Source organism: Balaenoptera musculus, chromosome 4 (genome assembly GCF_009873245.2).
Source record: "Balaenoptera musculus isolate JJ_BM4_2016_0621 chromosome 4, mBalMus1.pri.v3, whole genome shotgun sequence".
Lineage (NCBI taxonomy): Eukaryota > Metazoa > Chordata > Mammalia > Artiodactyla > Balaenopteridae > Balaenoptera > Balaenoptera musculus.
This window is the reverse complement of record NC_045788.1, coordinates 18006781-18028991: the sequence shown is the minus strand read 5'-3', so window position 1 is coordinate 18028991 and position 22211 is coordinate 18006781. Positions and strand designations below refer to the sequence as shown.

The 22211-nt window shown below is 40.8% G+C and overlaps 2 protein-coding genes across 4 annotated transcripts in view; both read right to left on the bottom strand.

Moving 5' to 3' along the window:
• NCK1 (NCK adaptor protein 1) overlaps nucleotides 1-8205 on the bottom strand; it is an 89073-nt gene extending 80868 nt beyond the window's left edge. Inside the window, exon 1 of one of the 2 annotated variants that reach the window (XM_036850141.1) lies at nucleotides 8104-8205. The gene's annotated coding sequence lies outside the window, so the exon portion shown is untranslated. Of the gene's footprint in view, nucleotides 1-8068 lie in introns of both variants that reach the window. The other variant, XM_036850142.1, reaches the window with a different exon arrangement.
• A 5587-nt stretch (nucleotides 8206-13792) lies between these two features.
• The window catches only part of SLC35G2 (solute carrier family 35 member G2), a 31623-nt gene continuing 23204 nt past the window's right edge, over nucleotides 13793-22211 (bottom strand). The window contains exon 2 of one of the 2 annotated variants that reach the window (XM_036849531.1): nucleotides 13793-15239. In XM_036849531.1, coding sequence (XP_036705426.1) covers nucleotides 13983-15221 — 1239 coding nt within the window. In that variant the 5' untranslated portion in view covers nucleotides 15222-15239 and the 3' untranslated portion in view covers nucleotides 13793-13982. The remainder of the gene's footprint in view (nucleotides 15240-22211) is intronic. The other variant, XM_036849532.1, reaches the window with a different exon arrangement.

Here is a 22211-nt window from a genome sequence, read left to right as displayed (position 1 = left end):
TGCATACCCTACCAAAAGTAGGGGAATGAGAAATCCAATCCCTCAAACCAAAAAAATTGGTGGCCAGACTTTCAGACCTCAAGCAGATTTGAGTTTTCCTTCATGAACCTGACCCAAAAGGAAAACACCTCCTGCACATCAATTAGGGTTTTCTCAAAAAATGGCTCACTTGGGCCACCATGCAATGAAATTCAAAGTCTTCAAGTCCCCATCAATTCAGACTTTCACTCACTAGATAACATCCAAGGATTACTGACACCTGAAGTAATAAGCCTCCAACATAAAAGCTGGAGACCAATTTAGAAGGAACAGAGGCTGCAAAAAAAAAAAAGGTTTAAAAAAAGCTATTTATAGCCTCAGAAATTAGAGAAGACAATGCGTCCGTGACAGAAGCACAAGATGCTCTCTATAAAAGAGAATCTTTAAGAGAACAAAAAGAACTCTTGGGAAATCAAAATCTTCACAGCAAAAAATGAAAAATTCAACAGACGGCTTAGGAAATAAAGTTAAGAAAGCCTCCCATATAAAATAGAGCCAAAAGACTAGGAGGTGAAAAGTAAGAGAAAAAGGGAGTATCAGAGGACTAGTCTAAGAAATCCAAACAAAGAACAGAAGTTTCCCAGAGAGAGATACAAAAGGGAGAAGAGTAAACCACTGTAATGGACTGAACTGTGTCCCCTCAAAATTTATATGTTGAAGCCCTAGCCCCCAGTGTGACGGTATTTGGAGATACGGCCTTCAGGAGGTAGTTATGGTTAAATGAGGTCATAAGGGTGGGGCCCTAATCCAACAGGATTGGTATCCTCAAAATAAGAGGAAAGATACAGTTCTCTCCATGGAAGGCCTTGTAAGGACACACTGAGAAGGCAGCTGTCTACAAGCCAAGAAGAGAACTCATCACAAACCAACCCTGACGGTACCTTGATCTTGGGCTTCTAGCCTCCAAAACTGTGAGAAAATTAGTATCTGTTCTTTAAACCACACAGTCTACGGTATTTTGTTATGGCAGCCTTAGCAGATTAATCCAACCATCAATGAAAAAATTCAAGAAAATTTCCCAGAACTGATGAACATAATTTGGCAGATTTGGAGGGCACAATGAATAATATCTAAGGAAACACACAAAAATAGATGTATGCCAAGTCACACCCTCATGAAATTTACAAAATTCCAGAAAGGCAAAAAACAGGATCAGGAATCAGAATGTCTTCAGAATTCTTAAATGGGTCACAAGCTAGAAAACAATGGAGAGGTGCCTTCAGAATTCAGAAGGGAAATTATTTCCAACCTACAACTCCTTACCCAACCAACCAAATCAGTGGGAAGACCAAATATAAATAAATAAATAAATAAAGGGGGTTTTATTAACACAGATCTCAACTTTTCACAGGAATCTACTGTGGGATATACCCCATCAAAAGAAGGAGTCAAAACAATAAAAAAAAAAAAAAAAGGAATTACATGATTCACAGGAAATAAGAGATTTAAGGCAAAGGGAATCACTAGTTTTATGGTAAAGAGAGAAATCCCAGGAAACTACTATGGACGAGCCAGAGAACTAGTTCAATCAGGTTCAAAAACTGGTAGAAAGGGACTTCCCTGGTAGTGCAGTGGTTAAGAATCCGCCTGCCAACGCAGGGGACATGGGTTCGAGCCCTGGTCCGGGAAGATCCCACATGCCGCAGAGCAACTAAGCCCGTGCACCACAACTACTGAGCCTGCGCTCTAGAGCCCGTGTGCCACAACTACTGAGTCCACATGCTGCAACTACTGAAGCCCACGTACCTAGAGCCAGTGCTCTGCAACGAGAAGCCACCACAATGAGAAGCCCGCGCACGGCAATGAAGAGTAGCCCCCGCTTGCTGCAACTAGAGAAAGCCTGCACGCAGCAATGAAGACCCAATGCAGCCAAAAAACTGAAAAAATTAAAAATTAAAAAAAAAACTGGTAGACAAAAACAGAGCAATTCTACTCCCACATATACTCAAAAGAAATGAGGGTGTATGTCCACTAAAAGACTTGTAAGTAAATGTTCATAGCTGCTTTATTCACAACAGCTAAAAAAAACACAAAGTATGTCAAACATCCATTAATGGTGAATTTTTTTTTTGAATTTTTTTTTAAATGTATATATTCATCCAACAAAATACTGCCATCAGTGAAAAAGACCAACTACTGCTGTACCCAACATCATGGGTGAGTCTCACAAACACAATGTTAAGTAAAAGCAGCCATTCACAAAAGTATATACTGCATGGTTCCACTTATATTAAGTTCAAGAACAGGCAAAAATAACCTATGGTGATATAGGTCAAAATGGTGATTACTTTGCGGGGGGTGGGGGGGCAGGGAGGAGATACAGATTGGGAGGACCCATGAGAGAGCCTTCTGGAGCACTAGGAACATTCTATACCTTGATCTGGGTAATGGGCCTATGCCTAAAATTGGGAAAATTCATTAGGGATACACTGAAATTTGGGCACTTTGCAATTTTAAAAAACATAATGATACTTTCTCTAAACAAGTTTTTAAAGAAATTAATGGAACTTTCAATTGGATCCCATAACAGGAATTAATCAAAAGGAAAATTTTCTAAGGTCTTATACACAAAGATCTTTATTTCAAAGTTATTTATAATAGGAAAAAAACTGGAAATAACACTTAATAAATGAGTGTCATGTAAATTCTGGATTTCTCTGGTGTGGGACAGAAATTATTATTCGGTGTCTTTCTGTTACTAGCAACCAAATTTAATACTTATTAACCCAAAGAAGCCATCTGCCAGAGGGAAGAGCATGTTCACAGGCTCCAAGGCAAAAAAGAGCTTGGCAATTCAAGGCCCAAAGAGCAGCCTAAAGGAAAAAGATAATGGCAAGAAATGCAGCTAGAAGCTGGCAAAAGCCAAATCATGGAAGGCTTTATAGGGCTTTCTAAGAACATGTGAAAGAAATGTAAAAAAACATAGAAAAACTAAAGTATTTGGGTTGGCCACAAAGTTCATTCGGGTTTTTCCAAACAAACTTTTTGGCCAACCCAAAATCTGACTTCCTAGGGCAGCAAAAATTCGGGGTTGGGGGGTGGGGGTGGGGCAGGTTGTACAGGAAGTATTCTAAATGTTTCTAAAAATAAAAATGTTGCTTAAAAACATATAGTATCTGGAAGTGATCAAGCATTTCCAAAAACCTTTCCAGTGCCTTAATTAATAAAATGTTTTTACAATATAGCTGGAATACTCAAAAAATACAAGGAACATTAAATTCTTTGTTATATTTATTATTTGAATTGATCTAAATGCAACTTGATTTTGAAGCATGCATGTACTGAAAGTTTGGGAAGGCTGATTCATTAAAAAAAAAAAAAAAAATCTTTTTCAATGCACCCATTTTTTAAAAGATCTCTCCAAGCCATACTCTCACTGCTTTATTCAACTGGTCTGTTTGAACAAAAGCAGAAATTATTCATACCATACTTATCCAATTCAGCACTCCTTAGGTACAATTTCAGGAAAAAAGAACAAGAGAATCAGTGTTTCCACAGTTTATTTTAGCAGATAATTTATTTAAACAAATAAGAATAAGCCATTATAAACAACCAAACAATAAAAGAAAAATAGCTTCTAATCTGTTGCAGGCCAAAAAAGTAAAGCATACCCTCCAGAGATATTTCACCTGGTAGTTTTCTGTGCTGTCTTATACCATTCAACTCTTGCTACATCAATGTAACAAAAATACCAAGGAGGGCTTCCCAGGTGGCGCAGTGGTTGAGGATCTGCCCGCCAATGCGGGGGACATGGGTTCGAGCCCTGGTCTGGGAGGATCCCACATGCCGCGGAGCGGCTAGGCCCGTGAGCCACAACTACTGAGCCTGCGCATCTGGAGCCTATGCTCCGCAGCCGGAGAGGCCGCGATAGTGAGGGGCCCGCGCACCGCGATGAGGAGTGGCCCCCACTTGCCGCAACTGGAGAAAGCCCTCGCACAGCAACGAAGACCCAACACAGCAAAAATAAATAATTAATTAATTAATTAATTAATTAATTAAAAAAAAACAGTGCTCCTTTAAAAAAAAAAAAGAAAAGGGCTTCCCTGGTGGCGCAGTGGTTGAGAATCTGCCTGCCAATGCAGGGGACACGGGTTCGAGCCCTGGTCTGGGAAGATCCCACATGCCGCGGAGCAACTGGGCCCGTGAGCCACAATTACTGAGCCTGAGCGTCTGGAGCCTGTGCTCCGCAACAAGAGAGGCCGTGATAGTGAGAGGCCCGCGCACCGCGATGAAGAGTGGCCCCCACTTGCCGCAACTAGAGAAAGCCCTCGCACAGAAACAAAGAACCAACACAGCCATAAATAAATAAATAAACTAAAAAAATAAATATTAAAAAAAAAAAAAATACCAAGGAAACCCTATGCTGCTGGTATTAACAGAAACTTTAAAGTTAAGAGGGAAAAAAACGTGAAGAACAAATATATAAAAGCTCTCTAACTCCCCAAATGGAACAAATGGTTTACAGAATGTTTTGCTCAATAAGCAGATTGCTCAATAACCTGGTTCTTGACAGATGAACAAAATGACAAAATAGCAAAATGTAAAAGTGTTACTGTTCTATCAAAAAGAGAAAAAGAGGGCTTCCCTGGTGGCGCAGTGGTTGAGAGTCTGCCTGCCAATGCAGGGGACACGGGTTCGAGCCCTGGTCTGGGAAGATCCCACATGCCACGGAGCAACTGGGCCCGTGAGCCACAACTACTGAGCCTGCGCGTCTGGAGCCTGTGCTCCGCAACAATAGAGGCCGCGATACTGAGAGGCCCGCGCACCGCGATGAAGAGTGGCCCCCGCTTGCCGCAACTAGAGAAAGCCCTCGCACAGAAACGAAGACCCAACACAGCCATAAATAAATAAATAAATAAATAAATAATAAATAAATTTTTAAAAAAAAAAGAGAAAAAGAACATTTAGTTAGGTCAATAAACTTAGTCACGTAATAAGTCATTGTTCACATCTACTTTCAAGGCTCCCAAAGAGTCAGTCTCTTTTATCAAGAGAGTCAAACAAACTAAAATCCAACAGTGAAACTTCTAAGAGATTCATTTTTAGTGAGTCATAGGACTCAACAGTGGACATGACAATATTATTTTTGTTAAAGCTGTTAATACATCCAACAAGCTAGAAGTCTCTATGTAGACTTTAAATCACTGTTTCAATGATTCAAACAATGCAAGTCATGAAGGTTCCCCTGCCCTCATACAGAAGTTTTGAATCTATATGAGAAGGCATTAATACACAAAATGCAAAGTAATGTGAAGCAAACAATACAAAATGACATTGCAAGAGATGAAAAGAAGTGTAGTTGCATACAGAATACACAATCTTTTTTTTTTTTTAATATACACAACTTGAGTTAGGAAGTCAAGCAGGAAATCAAGGTTTGAGTCTCAGCTCTGCCACCATCACTAGCTGAATTTTAGTGCAGTTAGTCTGTATGGATTACATTTTCCCTATCTATAAAACAGAAGGTTGAATTCCAACGTTCCCACAATATTGTTCCATAGTATTATGATACAAGTCCACCTAAGATTAAAAACCAAAGGAATGATAAAACAGTAAGGGCAGTGCGTTCAAAGGAAAGCAACAACACAAGGAACAGAAAGATCTGGAAGGCTGCACTAAAGGACCAAAAATGAAACTTCAACAAAAGTTGCCTTCATTTGCCACTTAATTTAAGGAGGAAAATTTCTTTTAAAGAACGCAGGCTATACACAGGCAAAGTCTCAACAGATACCAAGGTAGAAAAATACAAAGTCTAAATGAGAACAAGAGATTGGGTTGGTTAGGGTGGACAGCTCCTATAGAGAATTAGTGCCATCATTAGAAAACACAGGTTTTCAGCAGATTGTTAGAAGGCTGGGAATTCTGAACTATACTCTGTAAATAACAGGGAACTATTGCTGGTTTAACAGTGAGGGCGTTGGAAGCATTATTTTAAGAACAGGCAGAAGGCAGGACATACTGAGCAGGGAGAAAAGACAGGCAGAAAACCCAGTTAAAAGCTAGTGGGAAGGAACAGATATCTGAAAGAAATGTCAGAAAATGGTTGACAAAAATTGGCCAATGTTAAGTTATGTGGATAGAGGAAGTCAAAGATAAAACCAAGGTTTATGTCTGGGTAACTTAAGGCATGACAAAATCACCAAAACAAAGTCAGCATATGGAATCAGTTTTGAAGGGAAGACTATAAATTCTATCTTTCAAATAAAGTGAGCATCCAAACAGAATTGTTGCCTTATTAAATAATCTTTAAATGTCATTTGTGGCCCTGTCAGCTGTCTTCCTAAAACAGCACAGCAAAGTATTCACGGAGAATCTGTTAAATGCTTAGTAATTTCAAGAGTTTCCTCCAATTCTACTTATTGACTAAATAACTAAATAATCATTTAGTCTTCTGGTGTAGGTAGACAACATTTGGTACTTTTCCATATTATAAAGGTGAGTAAATTGTAAAAATTATTAATTAAACTATAAGAGAAAAAAATGGACTGCAACTGTATTTATTAATTCTTCCTGACAAGTGATTTATAACAATAATCACATCAAATCTACCTTGAGTTTTGGCAGGAAAGTTCTCAAAGGTTCAAAAGAAAAATGAACCCAGTGGCATAAAGCATCATTCAATATCTAACAAAATGTTCGAAGCTTTATTTACATGGACTTGAAAGCACTGGTAAAATCTGGACTAAAGATAATGCTTAGAAAAATAGAGCAAACAATTTAAAATTTAATACATGAACAAACACAGCTGAGAAATCTTGAACATTCTGCAAACTGTTCACAGATCACAATTTTCCAAAGAAGAAAATCCCAAAGTTTGTGATCAAGATGAAATAAAACTAATATTAATCAACCAATGCATAGTTCTTGAGTTTCTATCAAACTTTGAATGGGATGCCTGTTTAAGAGCCGAACCTTATTGACAATTACCAAACAAAACCTTCTTGGATTATATTTCCCCATTGACTCTGTGAACTCGCTGAAGGTTGAGACTTTAGGCACAGTGCTTTCCAACTGCTTAATAAACTGTATACTTGGTCTTTCATAAATCTACCAAAGTAAGATTTTTAACAATGAATACCTCTTGCAACACTTACCCGTTCTGACCGGACACTGAGTGAGCTTCTTTGCTCACCACCCAAGATGGGGTTAGAAATTTCTCCTTAATCTTATTCTTTCATAACTCCCATGGTTTCTCACCAAATCTAACGGGTAGAATTATTTTTAGGTGACTAGTTCATTCGTTCGACACTAATTGGGCGTCTATAATGTCAGAGTTCTCAGCCCCGAACAAAATCCAGCTTCCCGAGCTTCTTATGGCAAATTTAACTTTCATGGACACACATAAGAAAGGTTACAAAACAACTATCGAGATACATTTTCTTTTTTTACCGGATATATTACAACTCAAGTCAAAAGCTCACAGCCCAAGCAACTCGCGTACGAATCTACAGCAGGTCCATAAGATTAAAATAACCCAGCTTTCCCGAGGAGGAGGAAAACGGCTGGGGGTGGGAGGAGGGGCGGGAGGCGCATCCCGAGGACGTCCACCCTCCGCACGGGGAACGGCTCCCTCCCCCTCCTCTCGGGCTGGAGGTGAGCGCCCCCCTTCCCTCCACTACCACGTCCCTACCTTCGCGGCCTCAGATTGCGCCACAACAGCCGACAAGACTTTTGGGGAGGAAAAGAAACGGGGAAGGGCGTGCGCCTCACACTCGACCTCCCAGCCTCGCGGGGGCGGCCGGCTGCGGCGCTCACCCCGACCCGACGTTCCGGGGATGGACCGGGAGGCCGCGGGGCCGCGCCGCCCGGGGCAGTGGCCAAAGGGTCGCGCGGAGCTCCGAGGCAAACGCCCAGGCCCGGCCGAGCGGCCTCCCCGCCCCCTCCGGCTCAGCTCCGGGCCGGCAGACGGCGCCCCGGGGGCTAACTTCGCCGGGGAAGAGGAAGCACCGCGGCAAGTAACAGGCTGTGTGGATTCCCGGGGCAAGGAAAGACTGTTCTGTGCGTCTGCCTGCCGGCACGACCGTCTCACCTCCCTTCTGCCGAGCCCGGGTGGCCCCAGCTCACCTGAGGAGGGCACCGGGACGCCGCCGCGGCCGCCGCGATGGCCGTTACGGCACGAGGCCTCCGCTCAGCCGCCGCGTAGCTCTGAAGAGAGGGGCGGGGCGCGCGTGGCGGGAGGGCGGGGCTGCAGCACCGACTGGTCGCGAGGCCGTGGGCGTATCCGCGCGGGCAGGAAACCCCCTCCCTGCCCAATCTGATAGGCTCAGTCTCCCCTTCCACTGACGCGAAAGCTATCTGCGCCGCGCTGGGATTGGGCGGGCCCCCCTGTCAATCAAGCGCTGTGCTGGGTGTGGAGCGAGCTGAGGCGACTTCGCGGAGAGGGAGTGAGAACGCAAGAAGCTCCCTGCTTGACCCTGAGTCTTGTTGCTTTTGTCTCCCCGGCTGTTCTGGCTTATTACTTTGGGCCTTCCTCCTCAGCGCCACAGGAGACTCTACAGCAGAAATGACTGCTTCTCGAGTTCAGCCCCGACTGCTCTGGGAGCTTCCTTCTGGTTTCTGCACCAGAAGGTCTTGCCAGCGGAATGTTCTTAGGGGCGGGGAGCGAAAAAGAAAAAACAAACAAAAAGGCCTGGAAATGGGGACCTGAGAGAAAAATGTAAGACATATGCTTAATTTGAGCCGCAAACCGAAATAAGCTGAGTCTGAGGGCCTTCAAAGTACCCTGGTGCGTGGGTAGCTTCCCGTCTTGGCTGCGGTAGCCTTGCTGTGAGGGGGGACAGTGACCTTGGGTGCCGAGTCTGCCCATTCTTAGCGGCCCAGCCCCAGCCACCAGCCGTCAGAAAGTTGGTTCTCCTCAGACCCGCGCTGCAGCTCCCCATCACCTGCCTGGTTCCTCCCCAGACATCTCTGGGACTCTGCTTAGGCGATGCCCTCTCAGGGAAGCCTGCTGGGGTGCACAGGTATTTTCCCCATCCTGCTGTTGAAAGGGCCTGTCCATACCCCTACCTGATTGTAAACTCAATTAAGTCAGAAACCATGTCAGTATTCAGTTCTTCCCCAGTGCCTAGCACATGGTAGCTCGTCAGTAAATATTGTTTAAAGCATTAATACATCTTCCATTCCCATTTTAAATCCTGGTCCTGACTGTTAATTCCAAGAGTTTATGCTTTTCTGTATTTAACTTCAAAATTATTCGTTTGGGTCCTGATAGAGGAATGTGGTTCTCTTGCCATATATAGGATCACAAGGTCAAGCACAAATCACCCATGGTGCCTTCCTGGCCTCAAGTTGACTGGGGCAAATGGACCACGAAATTCTGGGCAGCTACTCTGTCTATATCCCATAATTAGCATCTAAAGTCAATAATGTTAAGTGAATTTTGGATTTATTCTGAGGGTCTAAATACCTGTGTATATTTTATCATGGCTGATGTGGACTGAATTGTGTTCCCTCTCAAAATTCATACGTTGAAGCCCTAACCCCCCAATGTGACTGTATTTGGAGATAGGGCCTTTGAAAGGTAATTAAGGTTAACTGAGGTGATAAGAGTGGGGCCCTAATCCTGGAGGATTAGTGTCTTTATAAGAAGAGACAGTAAGACGAGACAGCAGAGAGGTTGCTTTCTGTCTTCACAACTAGAAGACACAGTGAGAAGACAGCCACGTGCAAACAAGGAAGAGAGCTCTCACGAGAAACTAACCATACTGGCACCCAGATGTTGGACTTCTAGTCTCCAAAACTGTGAGAAATTAAATTGTTGTTTAAGCCACAGTCTGTGGCATTTTGTTATAGCAGCCCAAGCTGTCTAATACAATAGTTTTATTTGTTGATACATTTTATAAAGTTTATGGATTGAGATATTATTACATTCATTTTTGAAGCTATATAAACCATTGTCCAGAGGTTGAAACTATTTCTCCAAAATCACATGGCAAACTGTTAGCTGCACCTGGCTCAATTCAATTCTAGTTACATGTGATGGGATTAGGGAGTGTGACTACAAATATAACAGGTAAAATAGTCCTTGCCATCAGGTAGCTTATATCATTGCCTTGAGTGAGGAAATTAAACCCAGAAAAAATATGCTGAAGTCATAAGTTTAGATTTCATTTTGTATGGGAATATGTATTTTGAATGGGCCAATGATCTGAACAGACCCTTTGTGAGATTTTGATCCAGATCTGTTGACTACTGTGTGCCATCTATTTAAGCAATAGAAGAAGTAAGGGAGAGAGCTTTTTCATAAAAGGATTTTAGTTCTCTGTAAATATGTGTTTTTCTTTTAATCTTCCTTTAAAAGTTCCCTCATCACCCATTCTTACCAGGAACTCTTAAAAAAAAAAGAAAGAAAGAGAAACTAAAAAGATATAAGAGAAGGAATTGAAGAAGAAAAATAAGGAAACAGCAATGAGAGAGGAAAGCATTGGGTGGAAGGGTAGATAGACAGAAAGTCATATATTGCAGTATGGTGGGTGTACTTAGAAGGAATGGAGTCCATGTTCGTAAGCGGTGGGAGTTGTCCCAGAGACCTCCTTTCACACAGTCTGTCTCCCCAACTTCCAAATATAAACATGCGCTTGGCTTCTTCTTCCTCTCTTTTAGCAGAACTCAAACCAAAAACGGGAATCAACCCTGCTAATTAGTTATGAGTGGACTAGGGACTAGCCAGGATCAGGCAACAACATTTAGGTCAAAACTTATGACCTATGGACTAGAAATGGGCCCTCAGATATGGGTAGCTAATCTGTCTAGGATAAAAACATGTAGGCAGTTCACTTCATTCATCCCAAAAGAAAGAATTTGGGAAGACAAGGAAAGGAAAAATGAGCCTCCATGTCTTAAGACCTTTCCCAGGAAACTATGGAGGGCTTATAGTTAGAAATGCTTAGGACTTCCCTGGTGGCGCAGTGGTTAAGAATCTGCCTGCCAATGCATGGGACACAGGTTCGAGCCCTGGTCCAGGAAGATCCCACATGCCGCGGAGCAACTAAGCCCACGCACCACAACTACTGAGCCTGCACTCTAGAGCCTGCGAGCCACAGCTACTGAGCCCGTGTGCCACAACTACTGAAGCCCACACGCCTGGAGCCTGTGCTCTGCAACAGGAGAAGCCACCGCAATGAGAAGCCCACACACCGCAAGGAAGAGTAGCCCCCACTCGCGGCAACTAGAGAAAGCCTGCACGCAACAACGAAGACCCAACGCAGCCAAATATAAAATTTAAAAAAAAGAATGATCTGGTTTAGCATCACTGTAAGGACTATTTAGGACAAAAAAAAAAAAAAAACCTATCTACTAATCAGTAAGAAGAAATTAATCACAGGCTTGACTGTGAAGTATAGAAATTAGTGGACCCTGGTAACTAAATTCAATTTCTATACTGAGTATTGTCACTCTTTTATGGGAATTAATTCAACAAAAATTGATTGAGTCCACTCCGTGGTAAGCAGTACAATAGATACCAGAGATCTAAAAATCAGTCTTCAACTTAAAGGAGCTCCATTCAATGTCAGAGAATTAGATTTAAACAGATACTTACTTGTATAGTAAATACAGCAATAGATATGTACAGGGGGACATTAGGCCACAGGGGGAGGGGAGGTGTGTGGTCAAGCTAGTCAGGCAAGTAAGGCAAAGAAGGGAGGGGCTTTCCACATAGAGGGGCCTGCGTTAAAAAAAAAAAAAAAAAAAGGTATTACACAATAGTAGAATATTGCTAGAGCAGAAGATGACTAAAAGTGTAAACAAGAGTGGGTTATGCAGGTTAAGGGCCTTAGACTTTATCCTATAGGCAATAAGAAGCCATCAAAGGGTTTTCTTACAGCACTTTAAACTGTCATTCTGTTGTTTTCTGGCCTCCACTCTTTCTGATGAGAAGCCAGCTGTAATTCTTCTCATTGTTTTCCTGTGTGTCATATATCCTTTCCTCTGGCTGCTTTTAAGATTTTGTTTCCTTATCTTTGTTTATCAGCAGTTACACTATGTTTCCAGGTGTGATTTTCTTTGTATTTATGATGCTGGGGGTTCACTTATTTCCCTGGATCTGCGGATTGCTGGTTGTTGTATCTTTTTACCAGATTTGGAAGACTTTTGGCCAGTATTTCTTCAAATCTTCTTTTATGCCCCATTCTCTCTCTTCTTCTGTGACTACACTTACACTTATACTAGACTTCTTACTCCTTAGTACAGGTCATTCCAGGCTCTGTTCATTTTTTTTTCAAATCTTTTTGTTTCTGTGCTTCAGTTTGGGTAATTTCTATTGAGATCCAGTAATTCCTGAAAAATCTGAATGTTAACGTTTTCCAAAAGCACAAACACCCTACAAATGACTCTGGGTTCCTTTGGGGTATGTTTGAAGGCATATTAGGAGAACAGAAATCACAAGATATTACAACAGAGAACATAGTATTGGGTGTTGATGGACTGGAAAAGCAAAAAGGGAACACTGAAGCAGCCCAGATATAATAACTATAGAGAGCAGCTACCACCCCTAGGAGTAGTGAAAAAGAGGAATCAAGGTTGGGTCATCAGGTCTCAGGAGCTCAGAGGAATGACTTGCTGACCTGTAGCTTATACCCCTGGGAGGATGCTGTGCAGCTGGTCCTGCTGCTACTGAGAGGGAGATGATGAGGCTGGGTTGGGGGTGGAGGAGTGCCAAAAGAAGCTTAAGGCTGAGATCAATTGCTGCTTCTGGACCAAAGGGCTCTTGCTTATTGCGGGGGTAAAAATGACAGAAACTGCAAGCAAACAGGAAGGAGGAAGTCCTTTATCCCCTCTGTTTTACAGTCTCCCTCTAATGCCCTTTATTGGTGGAACCTAGTGAGACACCAGCTAGTATAGGAAAAATGTAGTTTGCAGGGTCTGAGCCATAGCATCACAGAGGAAAGTTATAGATGGGTATATTTGAGGTTAAGATAGCTCAATAACTATAGCTTAATAATCAGTACCATATCAACATTTGTTTGTGCTAAATTAGTAAAAATTTCCCAAATTAGACCCAAATTATTGTTACTCTATGTGGTTTTACAGACTTTTAAGCTCTTCTGAAAAGAATCTCAGGACACAAAGTTTTCAGTTTTCTGCTGTACTATGATTACTGTTAGTGTCTTTTTCAGGGGTAAGGAGTACCTTTACTGCAGCTCACATACATACTTACTACATAAACAAGGGCAGGTTTGGAGGAGATCTGCATAACTGAGGATGAGTAGACCCTCCCCCAGCATTCTATCTCCCACCATAAGGCACAAAATGGCATAGACTAAGTAGAGCTGGCAGGAATCCAGTCTTTTCCCTACCTCCATTTACTATGCATTGCCTAATGTGGCCTTAGCAAGGGGGAGACCAATTTCTTCTTCTCAGGTAGGACAACCACCACTGCCAGTGAAAAACCAGCTCTCTTCCTTCGTTCCCTCTTTCTTGCCTCAACTCACTCAAGCTACTTTACCAAGCCCAATCACCTCTAGTTTTCTAATGCAAATAGATGACAAAACAGGGCTTGGTATTCAGCATTTCACCTTATAGATTTTTGAATATTGAAGGATTTTTGTTAAACATTTATAGAACATTGAGCATGAACATTTTACTAATTTTTGAACTTCAGGACCACAGAATTTCCATCTGAAAGGAGTCACTTCTTCAAGTCTTATGTTCTTTAGTGATAAAAGTTAACATTCTCTACCCTTTTATTATTTATAATAAATAATCATTTTTATAATAAAAATTGCCTGTTATTATTAACAGCAAAGAGACCAGATTCATGATATTCCACATAATTTAGTATATGTTTTTAATATATTAGACTAGAATAAAGTTTTCCACATCTGCATATATTAATTATATATTATATAGCACTGTCAGTTATACAACACAACATTTACAGGTGAACATTAAAATGTCAGTGTACCTATTAATAACTGAACATTAACAAGATAATAATCAGGTATTCATTTAATGGGAGAGTCTAGTATTTCCTGATAATCCTGCCTTCTTAAATTCCTCCAGTAAAGTTTATAGCCAGCAAGGACAAAAACACTAATCATAATGATTACCCCTCCAAAGACATCATAGACACTAGGAAATATATGTAACACTAGAAGCTGCAACACCATGGCTACCACAATCTCCAAATGTTGCACGGTGCTGACCAAAGCTGGATGGAATTTGTCCAAGGCATAATAAACTCCTAAGAAGGCTGCAGTAGAACAAATGCATATAGCAATGAGATAACTCCAGGTTTCTCCATCTAATGGGATGATGGGTTCTTGAAGAACAAACATAGTAGATACTCCCCAGACTGTCCCAGTCCAACCAAAGGTAAACAGTGCAGTCCACATGCTGATCTTCTCCTTAATGGATCTGTATACTATCATGGAAAGAGCAGTGGTCAGTCCAGCCATCACAGTCATAGTGTACCCAAAGGCTTCTTTCCAGGCATTTAACAAAGAATTATCTTCATCAACAATGTTGGGGATCATGACAAGACAAACACCTAAGATGCTGCAAACAACTGTAGCCGTGTCAACGTAAGCCATTTTCTCATCTACAAGCAAAAAAGCCAAAATGGCACTGAAGACTGTGGTTGTGGCTCTCCACATAGTGGTCCCATTGCTGGGAGGAACTATTGAAAATGATGTATAAGCACAGGTGATAGAGATGACATTGCATACACCATAAAAGAAGAGTCGCAATCTGTATCCACTGGGTCCAAAGGGGGCTTCCTGGTAGTAACACACAACTAACACAGATAAGACCTGCAAAACAGAACGGATAAAAATCAGTTCTAGAGATGGAACTTTGGAACGATCAGAAACAAGCCTAGTGATAAGAGCTACACATCCATGAGCCAAAGCAGATCCAAACAGCACTATCCACATTTTTCTGGATTGAAAAATATTTTTTTCTGCAAAGCTTTGGAATTGTCCAATCTCATTGGTCATTGGGTCTTCTGTTGGTGGATGTTGAGTATCCATGGTTCCAAAGAAAGTTCTTCCTTTTCTTTTCATTTCACTCAGCAGTCCTTTCTTTGGATTTTCTTCCATAAAATTTCCATAGTCTTCATTGATTTCTTCATATCCATCATCCCCAGGCTGAGGATAATGAGAAGTATATTTCACCATCACCGTGTTTGGGTGTATTTTCACCCGTTTTTTAACTGGATATTTTTTGGAGGGAGAAGTATCCATTTCTTCAGGCAATCAATTCTATTTAAGAAGGAAAAAAAAAGACAAATGTACATATTCATCACTTGAAATATAGTTTTAATTTCTATTATAATCATATGTACCAATTCAATAATAGATAGTAGAGGTTGTAACAGGAGTTTTTTAAAAAAAGTAATAAGAAGACATGATCTGGCAATATGCCTTATCAGATGTATGAAGCCCAATGAAATTGTCTACCCTTTTTTCACTCTCATCTTAAGTCTGCCCCTATGTCTCATTCTGATTTTTCTTTGTCTCATTAAGCTCTATTTTCTTTACATCACAAACAACTGATATTTTTCCATTTGTTCATTCCTCCCTCTCTACGCATCCAATAAGATAAACACAGAAAAATAAACGACAACATAGATCAAACCTTTCCTTCTCATTGTGTCCATTTGTCTGTATTATAAATTATAAATGATTAAGTCCAAATTCTTTTGTATAATCACTTCTGTATGATACCCAAACTAGTCTTATATTACAAATTATAGTGATTTTTAAAAACATTTATTCTGGCTTCCCACACATTTTCAGATACATGGGATGCACTGAAATTAGAAAATTAATAAAATGGATTTCATGACATTCATGCATTGTTGCTATATACAGCTTTTCTGATGAGCAACTGGGCAATATGTTTAAGATTTTAACTGAAACTACCCTTTAATTCAGCAATATCACATCTAAGATTTTACCCTAAAGAGATGATCACAAGATGCTTTTTACCTTATGTTTTTTAAAAAAGAAAAAATAAGAGTACATATTTATATTTGTTTATATAATATAAAAAGTATAACAAAGGAATTATGGAAAGAGACAAAGGAAGCTAATAATCATTGGGGTGGGACAGGAAACAAGAATGGAAGGAAACATTTTTACTGTATACTTTTTAATATATTTTTTGAATCATGATAATTGTTTAAAATTAAATTACAAACTAAAAAGAAAAGTTCATCTGTTATTGAGAAAATGAGAGCATACAAAAAGGTGGGGAAAATGTATGAATAGGAGAGTTCATTGTAGCTTACCAGAATGACCCTCGATACTATGCTATGCAGCCATTAAAAATGACAATGCGGATCTTTACTGACATAGAAAGATATCCATGACATATAAAGGATTTGCCATAGTGCTGGCATATAGTAAACTCTCAATGAATATTAATAAATTCAGCTTCCTTTCACCTATAATTAACTCTTTTGAAACACTGGGTGTCTTCTACAATGTTATTCTTTCTTTGAGACCTGTATTTGTTCACTTAGTTCTCTTTAGTTCTTCCCCTCTCCCCAAGAACAATTTCCTATTTCCTTCCCAATGATTTCTCCCCTCCCCTCTAAAACATAAAAATTTTTAAAAAGGAAACCTTTTTATTTTTTGTCTTCATGACATATTCCCTGTTCCTTGCCAAAAACTCACCAGTTCTAGGATCTTAAACCATGGTCCAGAAATCAAATCCTATTTTGTTCTTTAACACCATCTGGGTAAACCAACTGTTCCTATTTACTCCTTTCTCTTCTAAATGACACCACCTTCAGTTGGAAGAGTCATTTTAAAAAACACCACCTGTGCCTCCAAGCCCTTCAGTTCCTAGCATGGACCTCCCACTTGCAGTCCTTCATGCACATTGCTATCAGGCTAATCTGGATGTTCTCTTTTTTCAACTTTTATTAGGATATTTCCACTTCAAATCATGACTTTAGCTTCAATAATCACAAACTGAACTAACAGTCTTGGTCTCCCAAATAGATTTTCCTTCCCTAAATTCCTCATTTATGTTTGAAATACCACCATCTTTCTAGTTCCCCAAGCTAGAAACGAAGGAATACTCAATTATCCTTTCTGCCATCACACTCCATTTGGTCATCAATCTTATTGTTTTTGTCTTTGAAATATTTCTCAGATTTTTCCTTTCTCCTCCAATTCCATTTTACCTTTGTGATTCTGGATCAGGTTTTTATGAATTCCCATCTAGAATATTGCAACAGCGTCCTAACTAGCCCTCTTGAATCCCAGTCCTTCTCCCCTAAAATCCAACTATATTATACCACTGTCACATTAATGCCTTTAACAGATTCAAAACAGAACAAAAAACTTCCCTCAAGCTTTCCATTCAAGAACCTACAAGCTTTCCTACCAACTACGTCATCGGTCTCAACTCCTCTGCCTAACTCTCAAGACCCTGCCTAGTCTAGCCCCTATCGATACTTAGCTCCTTAACAAACACACTTTGCTCTGATCAGTCCAGTGTTCTCCCTGTCCTGACTTCCCACATGTACATGTTTCTCTAAGCTTTTATTCTCGCTAGCTTCCCCTCTGCTCCCACTTTCTAAATACTGCTCATCTTTTAAGAAGGCCCAGTCCAAATCCTGCCTTTTAGAAACAAGCCTTCCCTGACCACTCTAGCCACTTATTTTTTTCTTCTTTGTTTAACATCTGCAGTAGTTCTTCTAATTTTTGTAATCTCATCATTTTGTTATTTAGTTGTCTCAACTCAGTGGAATTTTGTCTCCAGTCATTGTACCCAAATTTGCTGTTAAATCTCTTTTCCTTGCTAGTCAGCAAATATCTTAATGATACCTCAGTTAGATCCCATAACTTCCCACTTGCTTAAAATTGTTAAAATTATGTCTTATATCCTTTCAAAGCCTTCCCCTTCCCACTGCAGGCCAGATTTGTAGCCCCAGGAGCACAAATAGGGGAAGGACGTATTCTGTTGTTTTACTCCTTCTCCCATTCCCTCCTTTTGGAGTCCTTGGGAGGGCAGTATGGTCTACCTCTGGGACACCTCCTCCATCTCTCTTTCTAGGCTCCAGCTCCCCTGGTGTATTGGCACAGGGAGGAAGGAAAAGGAAAGGACACATATCTCATACACTGGCTGCTGTTGTGTGATGGCTTTTTGATATATAAACTTGGCTAGGCTGAACTACATTCCCTAGTTATTTGATCAAACACTAATATAAGTGCTGCTATGAAGGTTTTTGCAGATGTGATAGAAGTCCTTAATCAGTTGACTTTAAGTTAATAAAAGAAAGACTATCCTGGGTGGGCCTGACCTAATCAAGTAAGCCCTTCCAAAAATGGATTAGGCTTTCCATGAGTTCAGAGATTCCAAACAATTCATGCCATTGGGGTTCTAGCCTGCTCATGACCTTCCTTTCCTTACTACCTGTAGACAAGAAGCTTTGGCCTTTGCTCATGGGTTCCAACATGCTCCTGATCTTTTCTTTCTGACTACCTGCCCTACAGACTACAAACTTCCTTATCCAGCCTCCAGCCACAGTTACATTAGCTAATTCCTTGTAATAAATCTCCTCTTGGTTCTGTGTCTCAGGTTGAACCCTGACTCTAATACATGGTGAAATTCTCTCTTTGACTATTGTCTTTGTTTCTGTGCTAACTCTGATAGGCCATTGATACTCTCTAGGTTGCAGGCATCCAAATGCAGGCTGTCTTACGTAAATTCTGTAGAGCCTCCCAAGTGCACAAATCCCTGATGTGGGAGAGTCTCCTGCCCTGGGGCTATGGCCCACAGGTTTTTGCTGTTTGGGTCCTCTTGCCGGGTGGGCAGTTCTCTTGGTTAGGCACCAAAAGTATTCACTTGACCCCAGGAAAGTCACATATCCTTACCACTCCAATGAGTATATAGGCCACTCACCACTGCCCCCTTCTCTCCAATTTTATTTCTCTTTCCTTGAGCAAGCAAAGAACAAATTAAAATGTGCTGTCTAAGCAGACTTCCAATTGGAGAATGAGAAAGCACACCCAATCGTTGTAAATAATGATCTGGTAACTTTCACCCTCAGTTGGCTTTAAGGAGGAACAACCCTCTCCCCTCCCCATTAGGAAAAAGCACAACATTCTTCTTAGACCAAGGACCCACAATAGATAATATGATCCCGTTGACAGATTGCATTTTCCAAAGAGAGTCACTAGTCTAGTATCTCCCATACTACATGTCTGGTTTTTTAAAATGTGAGTTTGACATTATTAAATAGAGAGGTAGGGTCTATATTCCCTCCCATTAAAAGTAGCCCTGCTTTTGTGACTGTTTCAACCAATAGAGTATGGTAAAAGTGACCTATTATGACTTCTGAGGCTAGGACATAAAAGGAAATATAGCTATTCCTTCCTAGCTGCAACACTTGTGCTTGGAGCTCTGAGCCACCAAGTAAGCATCTGACTGCTCTGAAGTCACCATGCTGTGAGGAAGCTCAACCTAGCCCATGTAGAGAAACCACATGGAGAGGTCCTGAGAGCACCTGAAGAGAGAGAAATTCCTGGTAAGCCCCCAGCTGCTCCAGCCCCCTGCTGTTCCAACTCCAGCCACCCATCTGACTTTAAGTATGTAAGAGACCCTGAGTCAGGATTGCCCTGCCAAGTCCTTTCCAAATTCCTGATCTATAGAAAACATGACAGATAATAAAATGATTGTTGTCGTTTTAAGCCACTAAGATTTGGAGTGATTTGTTACCTGCAATAGATAACTGGAACACCCTATTTCCCTCCCCAGTATTTTAAGGAATCGGAAGGAGGAGTGGTCTTAGTGATAGTTAAAGTAAAAGGCCTCTTATATTTGGACCAAAATGATTGGCTTTTGAAACTGGGATATTTTGTCCCCCATTGTGAGATCCTGGATTCTAATTCTGAGGTAAGAGGAAATTTTTTTTTTTAATTGAAGTATAGTTGATTTAGAATGTTCTGTTAGTTTCTGGTGTACAGCAAAGTGGTTCTGTTATATATATGTGTATCCATATACATACACACACATATATATAACTGAATCACTTTGTTATATATATGTGTGTGTGTGGGTGTGTATACATATATGTATATATATATGAAGAGGAAAGTTTTAGTCAACATCCTGTTAGGTATAAATTAATGTATTTAATCCTAGTCCAACTGTATACTTTAAACTGTTATTTGAACTGTGTCATCTTTGTTCATTTCTCTCAGTGGATTAGTCTATAACAGATATATTCCAGGTATTTCTCAACACCATTAATATTTTATTGTATAGGGATTCCCTGGCAGTACAGTGGTTAAGAATCTGCCTGCCAATGCAGGGGACACGGGTTCGAGCCCTGGTCTGGGAGGATCCCACATGCCACAGGGCAACTAAGCCCATGCGCCACAACTGCTGAGCCTGCGCTCTAGAGCCTGCAGGCCGCAACTACTGAGCCCGCGTGCCACATCTATTGAAGCCCGCGCGCCTAGAGCCCATGCTCTGCAACAAAAGAGGCCACTGCATTGAGGAGCCCGCTCACTGCAACTAGAGAAAGCCCACGCACACAGCAACGAAGACCCAACACAGCCAAAAATAAAAATAAATAAAATAAATAAATATATTTTTAAAAATATTATATTGTATCCCACTGATGCAAAAGCCATCTTATACTAAAGGGGTACATAAAGATTTTTTTTTGTTTTGGCCACACCATGTGGCATGTGGGATCTTCCCGTGCCCCCTGCATTGGGAGCGTGGAGTCTTAACCACTGGACCCCAGGGAAGTCCCAAGATCTTATTCATTCTCCCTAGTTTTCATTTAATTTCAGGCTTTGAAATATAATTATTGAAGAGAATCTGGAATCCTGACTAGTACTTACATTTTTGCACATTTAAGTCTTTCAACCTGTGAACATTTCAATAAATACTAACTGAGGTACCATGTGCCCAGCACCATTCTAGGCTCTATAAATATGAAGATAAATAAAACAGGCATAGCCCCAGCACTCATAGAGCTTATAGACTAGTGGAAGAGACAAAAAGTAATTCAAACTTAATATTTTAATGTTAATAATGCAAGTAACTACATGAAGTACAAGAAACTGTTGGAGCACATACAAAGGGCATCTAACCCAAATATGGGGGATCTTTTCAGGTTTCCAGGTGGAAAGGATGCCTGAATTGGGACTTTAAACATATGTAACATATAGACAGGTAAAGAGGAGAAGGAGAAAAACAAAACTTCTTTTCTAGAGATAAAAAATTTGAGTCAGAAATGTTGGTTTTGAGTTCTAGCTCTGCCACCAACTAGAGCAATAATTATGTCTATTTTAAGAGAAAGAGTTTTAGATGATAATTGTTGGGGTCTTTTAACTCAACTCTCAGTTTGTCTGTTTAATGATTTCATACTTCTAGTGTTTTGGTAGCTCTCCCATGCGAGACCACCATGCAATTCAGTGATCACAAATTTCTACCACCTGCTCAAAGTTGTTCTGACCAATGTGCCAACTCAGTTCCTCCTCCTTCCTTACAGAGAGGAGGAATCTGAACTAATTTCATGGCTCCAGTTCCTCTGACACTTATGTGGGGCTGTCCCCTCCCAGGCAGAGGTGCCCATTTCAGCTGTGTAGAGCAACTCAGCTGAGAAGAGGGAATGTGAAACAATAGGACCAGAAGACTAGCCTATCCAGCTACAAATGTATCAACCTGAAATGTTGGGCAAATGGATTAAAAGGATACATAGTTTGGTGTCTGCTTGAACAATGTGCGCAATTCATTATTGCAAGCCTGAAAAAGCAGTATTTGTATCTAAAAGAGGTACTGTTTCCTAAGCTACATCCCACAACCTAAGGCCCAAGATCACCTCTCTCCTAAGGCTGAGAAAACTAACACTGCCATCCCTACTGTCTCGGTGGGAATCCTTAGAAAATCTCCTTATGGTGCCTACAGCAAATGCCACTTGGTAATCAGAGCTTCTTTCTTTAGTTACCAGACTGATCCCTAAAATGGTAAAAAGTCTTAGATATAAAGCTGGCTAGTACAACTTGATTATAATACAGTGGTTTAAATGTAGGCATTGATGTGGTATTTGACACTGATGAATCAGACTGGCTTTGAACTAAATATTTATCACAAACTGATAGGTTACTACCTTATTCCTGAGCAACCCAGTCCTGAGATACCTTATTCCCCCAGTGTGCTTGGACAGTCTTGTCCCTGAATGAAAATGAAAAGACCACACC